Genomic DNA, 11,908 nt, shown 5'->3' on the forward strand with positions numbered 1-11,908 from the left:
ACAAAAAGGAAAAAAGAAAAACAAAAAGGAAAAAAGAAAAACAAAAAGGAAAAAAGAAAAACAAAAAGAAAAAGAAAAAAAGGAAAAAAGGAAAACAAAAAGGAAAAAAGGAAAACAAAAAGGAAAAACAAAAAGGAAAAAAGAAAAAAAAAGAAAAAAGGAAAACAAAAAGAAAAAAGGAAAACAAAAAGGAAAAAAGGAAAACAAAAAGGAAAAAAGGAAAACAAAAAGGAAAAAAAGGAAAACAAAAAGGAAAAAAGAAAAAGGAAAAGGAAAAAAGAAAAAGGAAAAGGAAAAAAGAAAAAGGAAAAGGAAAAAAGAAAAAGGAAAAGGAAAAAAGAAAAAGGAAAAGGAAAAAAGAAAAAGGAAAAGGAAAAAAGAAAAAGGAAAACAAAAAGGAAAAAAGGAAAACAAAAAGAAAAAAGAAAAAAAGGAAAACAAAAAAGAAAAAAGGAAAACAAAAAGAAAAAAAGAAAAAGGAAAAGGAAAAAAGAAAAAGGAAAAGGAAAAAAGGAAAAGGAAAACAAAAAGGAAAAAGAAAAAGGAAAAGGAAAAAAGAAAAAAAGGAAAACAAAAAGGAAAAAAAGGAAAACAAAAAGGGAAAAAAGGAAAACAAAAAGGGAAAAAAGGAAAACAAAAAGGGAAAAAAGGAAAACAAAAAAAAAGGGGGGGGGGGGCGAAAAACAAAACCAGAAAGGAAAATAAGGAAAACAAGAATGAAAAGAAGAAGAAACAGCAAAGGGGGAAGCAGGACACGAGGTTCACCTTCTCTGGCAGGCTTCTCACCACACGGACACCCACGAGAGCCAACAACTCCATCCGCAGGGCTCGCTGGGCTCCCCCAGCAGCCTCCAGCGCACGCTCTAAGGCTCAAGGCAGCTCTCACCTGCGCACCGCACCCGCGGTCATGTCACACATCTGCCTGCGCTTCTGCACCACCCCCAGGATCAGGACGCAAACGTCCCTGGTCTGATGGGCAACTGCTGCTGCTGCCAGCACCAAGTCAGAGCTTTGTGGTTGGGCTTCAAGGTCCCATCAGCGGGGGGGGCAGCAGCAGCAGCAGCAGCAAAGCCTGCAGCAGAGCTGCGATGATTCATGGGGTTTGAGGGCGATTTCTCTGCTCCCCCCGCAGCCAATGAGAGCCCTCCCAGAGGCAGACCTTCCCAAGCAGGAAGCAGCGTGGGCACTCCGCTGCCTGCCTCCCCAAGTGGTGGAGATGGCAGTCAGCTTCACCATGCTCTGCTGTTTAGCCCTTTGGAGCTCCACCACGACTTCAGGCGGTAAGAGTGGAAAAGAATCTTGGTTTCCCTTGGGCTTTAGGCGCTGTGAGTGCAGGAGTTTGCTGGCAAGTAAAAGCCCTTCCTCAGCTGCAGGGCTGAGGCTGCAGCTGCAAATCCAGCCACCTTCTTTCTCTTACAACGGGTGTGGTGAGGAGCAGCTGAGGGAACTGGGTTTGTTTTGCCTGGAGAAGAGGATGCTGAGGGGAGACCTCACTGCTCTGCAACTCCTTCAGAGAAGATTGGAGTGAGGTGGAGGTTGGTCTCTTCTCTCTAGAATCAGGTGAGAGAACGAGAGGGAATGGCCTGAAATTGTGCCAGGGGAGGGAGGTTCAGGTTGGATATGAGGGGAAATGTCTTTCCTGCAAGAGTGATCAGGCATTGGAACAGGCTGCCCAGGGAGGTGGTGGAGTCCCCTTCCCTGGAGGTGTTCAAGAAACATATGGATGTGGTTTTACAGCCACAGTGGCCTTAGGTTGACAGCAGGACTTGGAGGTCTTTTCTAACTGAAATGATTCCATGATTCCCCTTCCAGTGAACCTCGTTGTCCAATGGCAATATCTAAGGATTTTGAAGTCAGTTAATATGTCTGCTTTATTTTGTCAGTGATTGACCTCTTCATGACCTTGCTCACTAAACGTAAAGACCCTGTGTACAATTTGACTGCTAAGCACAGATCATAGAATCACAGAGCACTTTGAGTTGGAAGGGAACTTAAAGACCATCCAGTCCCAACCCCACTGCCATGGGCAGGGACACCTTCCATCAAACCAGGTTGCTCAAGACCCTGTCCAACCTGGAATTGAACAGTTCCAGGGAGGGGGCACCTGTGACCTCCCTGGGCAACCTGTGCCAGTGTTTCCCTACCCTCCCTGGAAAGAATTTCTTCCTAATATCCAGGCTACATCTCCCCCCTTCCCTCTTGTCCTATCACTGAAAGTCCTTGCAGTAAGTCCCTCCCCAGCTTTCTCATGGGCCCCTTTCAGGTGCTGGGCACTTGAGTGCCATGGAGCTGACTTCAACAAAACATGACTGCCTCCTTTCTCTCTCTGCTGAGCAAAGAAACTCTCAGTTGAAGCTGACTCTAAAGTCTCACGAATGGAAGCTACAGGCAGGAGCATTTACTCTCAGAAGGTTTTAGTTCTACGTCAGTTCTACTTCAGCTCCCACACAGAGCACCATGCTTAGGGATGGTGCTTGGTTAGCCAAGCAGCTTTTTATTTCAGCTGTGGTTTCCTCTGGGGGTTGCAGAGGCATGCAGGAACTCTGTGGTGGCTGAACTGTAAAGATAAGGCCTTGCCTTGCTCCTAGGAGTGGGGAGGAGGTTTTGAAAGCACCTCATGATAAAGGAAAGCAACCTGGTGCAATCTACCTCTTTACTTCTCTGCAGGCTGTGAGACAGCATCCCCAGGGCTGCTCTCTCCTGCTGCAAAAACTGGGCCCCCAAATTATTCCTCACTGAGGAAAACAGCAAAGTGTCTGCACCTCTGCAAGAACAGCCCTCACTTGCTTCAGAACAGGCAGCTGCCTCTTGACTGGCTGCAAGAATCACTATCTTTTTGGTTGGAAAACACCTCACAGTCCAACCTTTACCTAACTCTACCAAGTCTGATGCTAAACCATGTCCCCTGGCATCACATCTCTGCCTCTGAAACACCTGCAGGGGTGGGGATTCAACCACCCCACTGGGGAGCCTGTTACAGCCTTTGAGAACCCTTTTGGCACAGAAGTTTCTTCTAATCTCCAACCTAAACCTCCTCTGCTGCAACTTGAGGCCATTTCCTCTCATCCTATCACTTGTTACTAGCAACAAGAGACCAACCCCCACCTCACTCCAACCTCCTTTCAGGCAGTTGTAGAGAGCAGTGAGCTCTCTCCTTCAGCCTCCTCTTCTCTACACTAAGCAACCCCAGCTCCCTCAGCTGCTTTTCACCAGACCTGTTCTCTAGACCCTTCACCAGCTTTGTTGCCTTTCTCTGGACCTGCTCCAGCAGCTCAATGTCTTTCTTGTAGTGAAGAAAGCAGAAAGCCAACCCTAGTAGTGCCCAGTATAAAGAGAAGAGCCCTTTTCCTTCCTATTTCCAAAGCCAAAAGCAAAGGTGGGGTCTAAACTCCAGATGCTGTCACCCTAAACACCTCCCTGCAGCGCAGGAAGACTTGTTTTCCCAGGTCAGAAGATCACATCCTCTGGCCTCTGAGTACTGTAGGTGCCTGGGCTGGTCAGCCAGTGCCTCTGCTCCCACCCAGGCCTGAAGGACAAGCAATTCCAATACTGCTATGCTGAGTGCCCTGTGCTGTCACTGATCATCAGGGCTATCCTGCTTTGCTCCCTGAGGAGACTATTACCTTAGACACACTCAGCTTTGAAAGGTGATGCACCTTAAGGGCCAAGCTGAGGAACTGTCAAGAAAGGCTGCAGGGAGGGAAAAACCAGAGCTACAGATGCAGTGGTACCAACTATGCCAAACCTGGAGTGATGAAACATTCCAAACAGGGAACACTGCACCATGCAGTGATCGTCTTGAACGAGGAGCAGAACACATGGAGAAAAAGCACTCCTACAGCCGTGAGGAATCTAGGTCAGGAGGAGAAACCATGGGGGTAAACTTGTCCCACGAGGGCTCAGTAGGTTTGTGCTAGATTGCAGCTAGCTAGAATGTTCAGGTGAGAAGGATTAGATAACAGTGCTGATATCTACTTCACTCATAGGCTTGCTGAGATGCATAAGAACAAGAATCCAAACATAGCTAAGGGAGTCATTCTTCTGCCTGGGAGCTCTGGGCTGCATTTCTTTCTCTGGCCTCTCTGCCATCTCTCTGATTAATCCACTTTGCTCCTTAACCCCCTGGCTGAACTTCCATTCTTCCTTGGGACTGGGGTAAGGTTGAGAGGGGTGGGAGAAGGTGAAGGGGTGGTTGGGGGCCCCTCCTGGGGACTCAGGTTTCTGGGAGGGCTGCTGTGTTTCTGTGTTACCTTTTCCCTTGTCTATGTCTGTCTATCACTGTATATCCTGTAGCTATCTGCTTGTCTGTTGTGCTAAGCTGTAAATACAAAGCTTCATTCCATTTCCAGAGCTGGCTGAGTCTAGTCTGGGTGATTCCCAAAGTGTGGGGGGGCAGGGAACACCCAAACCATCACCTGCCTTGATTTGGATCACCAGGTTGCCCCTCTCTCTTCTCCTCAGGGTTCTCAGGACAAACTGGCTTAAATATGTCATCTGTGCTCTGTACTTGGCTGTTAGTGAGAGCTCCAGCTGTGGGGAGACAAAAAAGCTGCAGGTGACAAAATGCTTCCTTTAGCACAAGAAGAGTGTGCACATGCACACAGGCTCACTGCCCCCACACACAGAGTGACCTCCAGGGGCCACCTCCCGCACTGGTGCCAGCACATTAGCAGTGGCTGCACAGCAGCTTGCAGACTTCTTCCCCACATTTGTGTTTCAGAGGTGGGGAAAAGGAGAAAAAGACCAAAAAAAGAGAAGGCAATGATGACATCAGCTCAAGCTTCTTTTAAACAACTGAAACACCAGTCAGGGCACAGGGAAATTAGCTACACAACCAAGTAAGAACCTACAAGTAAGAGTTACATGCAAAGAAGTCCTCAAACATGGAAGCTTGTAGGTTCCTGAGCTGCATCAAAAGCAGCAAGGCCAGCAAGACTGGGCAGGTGATTCTGCCCTTCTGCTCTCATGAGACCCTACCTGGAGTACTGCATCCAGCTCTGGGACCCCCAACACAAGGAGGACATGCACCTGTTGGAGAGGGTCCAGAAGAGGGCCATGAAGATGATTAGAGGGATGAAGAACCTCCCCTGTGGGGACAGGCTTGAGAGAGTTGGGGCTGTTCAGCCTGGAGAAGAGAAGGCTCCAGAGAGACCTTACAGCAGCCTTCCAGTACCTGAAGTACAAGAAAGCTGGGGAGGGACTTCTGACAAGGGCTTGTAGTGACAGGACGAGGAGGGCTGGATTTAAGCTGGAAGAGGGGAGATTTAGGCTGGATATTGGGAAGAAATTCTTCTCAGCAAGGGTGGTGAGACACTGGAACAAGTTGCCCAGAGAGGTTGTGGATATCCCCCTCCCTGAAAGTGTTCAAAGCCAGGTTGTGCTCGAGGCCAGGTTGGCCAAGGCCTTGAGCAATCTGGTCTAGTGGAAGGTGTCCCTGCCCATGGCAAGGAAGTGGGAACTAGATGATCTTTAAGGTCCCTTCCAACTCAAGCCATTCTGTGGATCCCCCCAGTCTCCATTTCCTACACATCCTGTGCTCTACTTCACAGCTGTGACAAGAAAATGTTCCCTGGGATCTGGGTCAGAGAAAGAGCACTTCAGCACCCAAAGCAGCGTGTTCTGCAGGGTGGTGCACAGCCCCAGGCCTTTCCCCACCCAGATGGAGAACAGGGGCACCCTCTCCCTTGCCAGCCTGTGAAAAGATCTTCCCCTCAATTTTATCACCACCTAAATCTCCCTAAAATAAAACCATGGTGATGCCATCAAATGATCAAGAGAGGGAGAGACAGACTTGTGCCTGCAACTCACTCTTGGCACTCCAGGCAAGAGCAGCAGGGCTCTGCCAGCCAGTGTCTGACTTGTTAGCAGAATTGTTCTGTGCTCTGAACGTGATCAGGCTTTAGAACCACGTTCAAAATCAAGGCTTCTATCAGCTGGAAGTTGTACCATGGAATTGCTTCGGTTGGAAAAGACCTCTGAGCTCATCAAGTCCAATCATCAACCCAACACTACCATGGCCATTAAACCAAACCAAAGTGCCACATTCGCACCTCTCTTGAACACCTCCAGGAACAGTGACTCCACAACCTCCCTGGGCAGCCTGTTCCAATGCCTGGTTACTCTTCAGAGATGTTCTAATTAGTATTTCATTATACCTTGGCTTCTTCAAAGCCAATTTGAGGTCTACCCTCACTTCTAGCAGCACCTTTTTACATCACTTTGCAGGCTTGTTTCACCATTTCCAACACAGAAAGGAAAATTGATGAGAGCACACTGGGGGAGTAAGAAGGTTCAGCATTTGTTCAGAGGGCTGAGACTTCCACCCCTTCAGGCACCCGATGTGTGTTGCATTCATCTCTCTTTTGTGTTGTTTCAGCTACAGCTGTGCCACCCCCCCACTCCAGCATGAAGCCTGGCTCCCCTGTCCCCATGGACACCGACAACCCCGGGGTTCGCAGGGCAGCTCGCTTCGGGGTGTACAGATACAACAACAGCTCCAATGACCTCTTTCTCTTCAAGGAATCCCAAATTAAAACAGCCATGGTACAGGTAAGAAAAGCTCAGACTTCTGATGGGCCTCCAAATCATTTCCCAACTCACCTTTCCTACAGAGTACCCACGACATGGAAGTCTTGATCCTCAGGACCGCTGTGCATGCCCAAGGAGAAACAGCTCTGTCTCTCTGTCCCAATCAACTGCTCTGCAGGAGGCTCTGCTCCTCCATTTCATTTGGAAGAGATCTTCCAGATCATCAAATCCCACCACTACCTAACTCTACCCAATCTGATGTGAAACCATGCTGCCCAGCACCACATCTCTCATCTTAAAATCACCTCCAGAGATGGGGACTCAATCACCTCCCTAGGGAGCCTGTTCCTGTCTTTGAGAACCCTTTCAGTGAGGAGGCTTCTTCTAATGTCCAACCTAAATCTCCCTTGAGGCAACTTGAGGCCATTTCCTCCTGTTCCATCACTTGTTACTAGGGAGAAGGGACTTGTTCACCTCACTCCCAACTCCTTTCACAAAGTTATAGAGAGCAATGAGGTCTTCCTTTGGCCTCCTCTTCTCTACCCTCAATAATTTCAGTCTCCTCAGCTGCTCCTCACCAGACCTGTTCTCCAGGTCTGGGTTCTCCAGACCCCAGACCCCAGCTTTGCTGCCCTTCTGTCGACCTACTCCAGCACCTCAATGCCTTTCTTGTAGCAGAGGCCTCAAAACTGATCCCAGTACTCAAGGGTAGCCTCACCAGTGCTGAGCACAGGGCAACAATCCCTTCCCTGGCCTTACTGGTCACATTATTCCTGATCCAGGCCATGATGCTGTTGGCCTTCCTGGCCACTTGAGTAGACTGCTGGCTCATGTTCAGCTGGCTTTAGAATGTCCTCCCCCAGGTATTTATCTGTCAGGTCACTTTTCAGCCACGGCCCCAAGCCTGGAGCATTCATGGGGTTGCTGCAACACAGGTGCAAGACTGGGCACTTCACCCCACCACACACAAGTCACAGCTGCTGCACTTGATTTCTAGACAAAACCTTGGCACCCCTTTCCCCTACCCCTGCTTTAAAGGAGGACACTGCTTCCTCTAGATTGTCAGAGGGCTGAAGTACATGCTCCATGTGGACATCGGGCGCACGGTGTGTGAGAAGAGGGAGCACTCCAACCTGGACAGCTGCCACTTCCAGAAGAAAAAGAACTTGCAACAGGTATGTGTCCAATTCCTTCAGGGTACCCAGTAACTACATGTGATTCTTGGCCGTCTTGAGCTGTGCAGTCACCCTCAGAGCAGCTCTGCCACATCCCCATAGATGTACAAGTCTCTTCTACCCAGTCAGCTGGGGTGAGGAGTGGGTTACCAGTTTGAGCAGCATTGTACCTCTCATGCATCCAAGGCCAACTCCTTTCTGCAAGGAGGTGAACCATTCACAGCCACCTAGCCCCCACTCCTGGGTAAAACCTGCAGAAATAGAGCAGGTGCTAAATAGAGATCTCCTTACAACGAATCATGGAATGATTTGGGTTGAAAAGGAGCTTAAAGATCATCCAGTTCCACCTCCCTGACATGGGCAGGGACACCTTCACTAGACCAGATTGCTCAAGGCCTCATCCAGCCTGGCCTTGAGCACCTTCAGGGAAGGGGCATCCATTATCTCCCTGGGCAACCTGTTCCAGTGTCTCACCATCCTCGCTGTAAAGAATTTCTTCCCAATATCCAGTCTAAATCTCCCCTCTGCCAGCTTATCTCCATCCAGTACTCTAGGTGAGCTTTTCCACTAAGATGTGGCTTCTTAGCAAACAGCATCTTTTCCCAGCATCCAGGGGGTAGACAAAAAGATGTTGTTCTCTCCTGTCTCACCATGGACCTAAATGCTGAGGCCAAACCAGCAGCCATTTGAACTTCACTAACCCCCTTTTTATTTGCAGATGCTGAGATGCTATTTTGAGGTCTGGATAACGCCTTGGTTACATACAGCTTATGTTCCTGTTGCTCTCTGTTACTGATTCACCTTGCCCCACGAGAACCTGGGATCTACCATCATGAGGTCTTCCTTGCCTGGACTGTTGAGGGCAAAACTGAAGTGAGGCACGACCGTATGGAATCTCCCTGGAGCTCTTCTCTCGGAGCACACGGCTGTTCTTCTCCCTGAGAAAGATGCTCACAAGTGACAAAGACTTGCCTTGACTGAATTTCTTGCTGTCCAGTTGTCTATGTTTTTCCAAAACTAAACTGCAGATGAGACCATGCTGTCATTCATTCTGTAGAGGTTGAGTTCCCAAAGCAGTGTGAACACTCCTAGGAAGCAGTGTTGGACTTGTGTTACTCTGTGATGAATCCTCACACAGCGGTGCTGTTAACCATGCTAAACTACAGCACCTGGAACTACAACACTGAGGGAAGCTTCAAAGCAAAGGGATAGTTTGCCTGAGGATATACACTCAAAATCTTAAAGAGTCTCCAGTGCTAGCAAGAAGGTTAGACATCTCTGTCAGGAAGGTGGGAGGTCAAGTTCTCTTTCTTCAAAGTCATGCTCTCAGATCAGATCTGTCACAGAACCACAGAATGGTTTAAGTTGGAGCTTAAAGATCATCTAGTTCCTACTCCTTCCACCAAACCAGGTTGCTCAGAGCCCCAACCAGCCTGGCCATGAACACCTCCAGGGAAGGGGCATCCACGGTCCCCCTGGACAACCTGTTCCAGTGTCTTACCACCCTCACTCCAAAGAATTTCTTCCTTATCTTCAGTTAAATCTCCCCTCTTCCAGCTCAAACACATTCTCCCTCATACTATCACTACAAACCCATGTCAAAAGTCTCTCCCCAGCTTTCTCATAGCACCCCTTCAGGTACTGGAAGGCTGCTGTAAGGTTTCCCCAGAGCTTTCTCCTCTGCAGGCTGAACAGCCCCAACTCTCTCAGCCTGTTCCCACAGGGGAGGTGCTCCAGCCCTCTGATCATCTTCATGGCCCTCCTCTGGACCTGCTCCAACAGTTCCATGTCCTTCTTGTGTTGCCAGAACTGGATGCAGTACTCCAGGTGGGGTCTCATGAGAGCAGAGGGGCAGATTCATCTCACCTGTCCCCCCGGTCACACTGCCTTCCAACCAAGCCAAGAGCAATGACCATTCTCTATCAGAAATGGGCACCCACTCCCAGAACTCCTGCCTGCCCTCTGTGCAGAGCCTGCCTTTTGCCTGCCTTTTGCCTGCCTTCACTTATTGCCAACACATCTGCAGCTACAGGCCCATGCTTCACAGCTGGAGGGGTCTGCCCAGCAAAGAGCCCACACCACGAGCCAGAAAGGAGTAGTGACTGAACTGCCATGAGATGCCAGAGCCAACAAAGCAGCCAAGTGCCCAAACCATCAGCTCAGCTTCCTTTGTGCTACAGCTCTAGCCTTCCCCAGTGCCTTGCTGCAGTATGTAGGCAAATTGTTCCCCATAGGAAGCAGACAGCTCTATTACCCTCATGGAGTCCAGCCTCATTTCTCGGCTGGGGTACTTGACAGAACAACTCTCCCTGCTACCACAGGGATCAAGACAAGAGCTCAGAAGGCAACAGCCCCAGTGAGTAAGGGCATTAGGCACCTTCAGGTTAGCAGAAGCTGCTTCTAAGTTTCTGTTCTGCCACGAGGAACCATTTCTAGTCTTCTTGCAGCTGGCCCTGGGATACTTATGCCTGGCCACTGACAGTTTGGACTAGAGCACTCAGAATTCGCACCAGACAAAGCTACACTATTAAATACCTCCCATATTTGGAATTCTCCTTTCCCTAGGAAAAGCAAGTTATGGCATTGGGTCTGCTGTACTTGCTACAGAGCTCGGTAAAGAACTTTAAAAGACTGGAGAACATTTGGTTGGAACCACAGAATCAGTGTGTTAAGTTACTCTCCAACAGGGGCCAGGAAAGAGTTAGAGGGTGGAAGAGCAGAAAAAAGGATCAGAACTAAAAAGACTCCCAAGAGACAACTCTTCAATTGTCTTCCCCTCTTGAGCACTGGCAGCACTACCACTGATTTTCTTTCCCTTTTTGTAACTTCAGGAGCATTGTCTTAAAAGGGAATGAGCCACATCAAAGCCATTGCATTTGGCATGCCAAAATAGCAGAGGTCTACTACAAAAGAGCAAGAGTTAGTTAGTTAGCTGCTTTGGTACAGGAATCACTGAAGGTAACTATGCAAGAAGAGGCAAAGCTGTGCTTGCTCCAAGGCTACCAAAGAACCAGCATGAAACAAGTCCTGTAAGACTTGCTTCTGCAACCTCCACTTAAGATCCCATCAAGTTCAACTCGCATATCTCACCAGAACCAGGAGCTGGGAGGGATAGCAGAGCAATGCTAATCAGCTGCTGCTTGAATAACCTTTGAGCTGGACACTTCTAGAAGAGAAACTGCAAGTGTGTGACCTTCTTCAGAGACCCACCAGCAACAAGTTTGTCCCTCTCAAGGCAGCTCACACTTCTTCAGCCTTTCAAACACATCTTGGTATGAATCAGTGTCCACAAACTACACAAAGTGTAGTTGCAGTCGAGGTCAGAGCCTGCAGCAAATTCGTTTATGAGGCTTCTTTTGCCTCTTGCTGACCTCCCTCTCAAATGCAGTAACCTCCAGGGAAAGCAAAAGGGCTCTCAGCCCCTGGCCTGTACAGAAACGAGTCACCCTGATGCAGCAACCATCATCTACATGCACAGGACCACTGCAGCCTAGTAAGAACACAGAACAATGTGAAAGAATCACTGACAGAAAACAATCACCTCGATTTGCATGTCCCACCACTAACAGAGACAAGTGCAGAAGGCCAGGGGAAAGTAGATGACATTTTTATCAACACCCCTTCCTCTGGTGCTTTTCATGGCATATCAAGCAAATCTTCATCATTTCCTTCTCAAAAGTGAGGAAACAGAGCAATAGCACATTTACGTTTGACTATCACCCAGTGGCAGAACAAGAGAGAGCAGCAGAGTCTTCAACCCCAAAGCACAAACCAGAATCATAGAACCAGACACTGGAAGGCACCCTTGAGATCCATCAAGTCCAACCACTCACCTAGAGCTCACAATCCCACCCCTACTGCTAAGCCACTAAAGCAGGACCCTCAGCACCACATCCACACATCTTTTAAATACCTCCAGGGGTAGTGACTCCACCACCTCCCCGGACAGCCTGTTCCAGAGCCTGAAATCAAGCCACTAAACCACAGAGCTGCTGAAGTAACACTTTCAGTTCTTCAAGATGCAAACCCTCTTATGTTAAGTGTGACAGCACAGCCTTCCCTTCTGGATTTACCAAGCAGAGTACCTGTTAACAGAAGTAGCAAACCATTTCCTCTGGAGATGCCAGAAAGCATCCATGTGCTGCTACCACATTCCAAAATCTTCCACCAAAGTCTTCCTCATCCACTATTACTGTGTTTTATAG

At 48.7% G+C, this 11,908-nt stretch overlaps 1 protein-coding gene across 1 annotated transcript; it reads left to right on the forward strand.

Annotated features, from left to right (window-relative positions):
• The first annotated feature begins 1,127 nt into the window (after positions 1–1,127).
• CST7 (cystatin F) lies at positions 1,128–10,125 on the forward strand. Its single transcript, XM_064164080.1, has 4 exons — positions 1,128–1,280; positions 6,377–6,549; positions 7,587–7,703; positions 8,422–10,125. Exons 1-4 carry the CDS (start codon positions 1,136–1,138, stop codon positions 8,497–8,499), a joined length of 513 nt encoding a protein of 170 aa, XP_064020150.1. The 5' UTR covers positions 1,128–1,135; the 3' UTR covers positions 8,500–10,125.
• Positions 10,126–11,908: the final 1,783 nt, after the last annotated feature.

The sequence above is a fragment of the Pogoniulus pusillus genome, chromosome 25, assembly GCF_015220805.1.
Source record: "Pogoniulus pusillus isolate bPogPus1 chromosome 25, bPogPus1.pri, whole genome shotgun sequence".
Classification (NCBI taxonomy): Eukaryota; Metazoa; Chordata; class Aves; order Piciformes; family Lybiidae; genus Pogoniulus; species Pogoniulus pusillus.

What these genes read in the sequence shown, in the direction of transcription:
- CST7 (XM_064164080.1), top strand. Translation starts at nt 1,136, where the DNA reads ATGAGAGCCCTCCCAGAGGCAGACCTTCCCAAGCAGGAAGCAGCGTGG. An exon ending in CTCCACCACGACTTCAGGCG is followed by an intron (nt 1,281 to 6,376) that starts GTAAGAGTGGAA and finishes GTGTTGTTTCAG; the next exon opens with CTACAGCTGTGCCACCCCCC. An exon ending in TTAAAACAGCCATGGTACAG is followed by an intron (nt 6,550 to 7,586) that starts GTAAGAAAAGCT and finishes TGCTTCCTCTAG; the next exon opens with ATTGTCAGAGGGCTGAAGTA.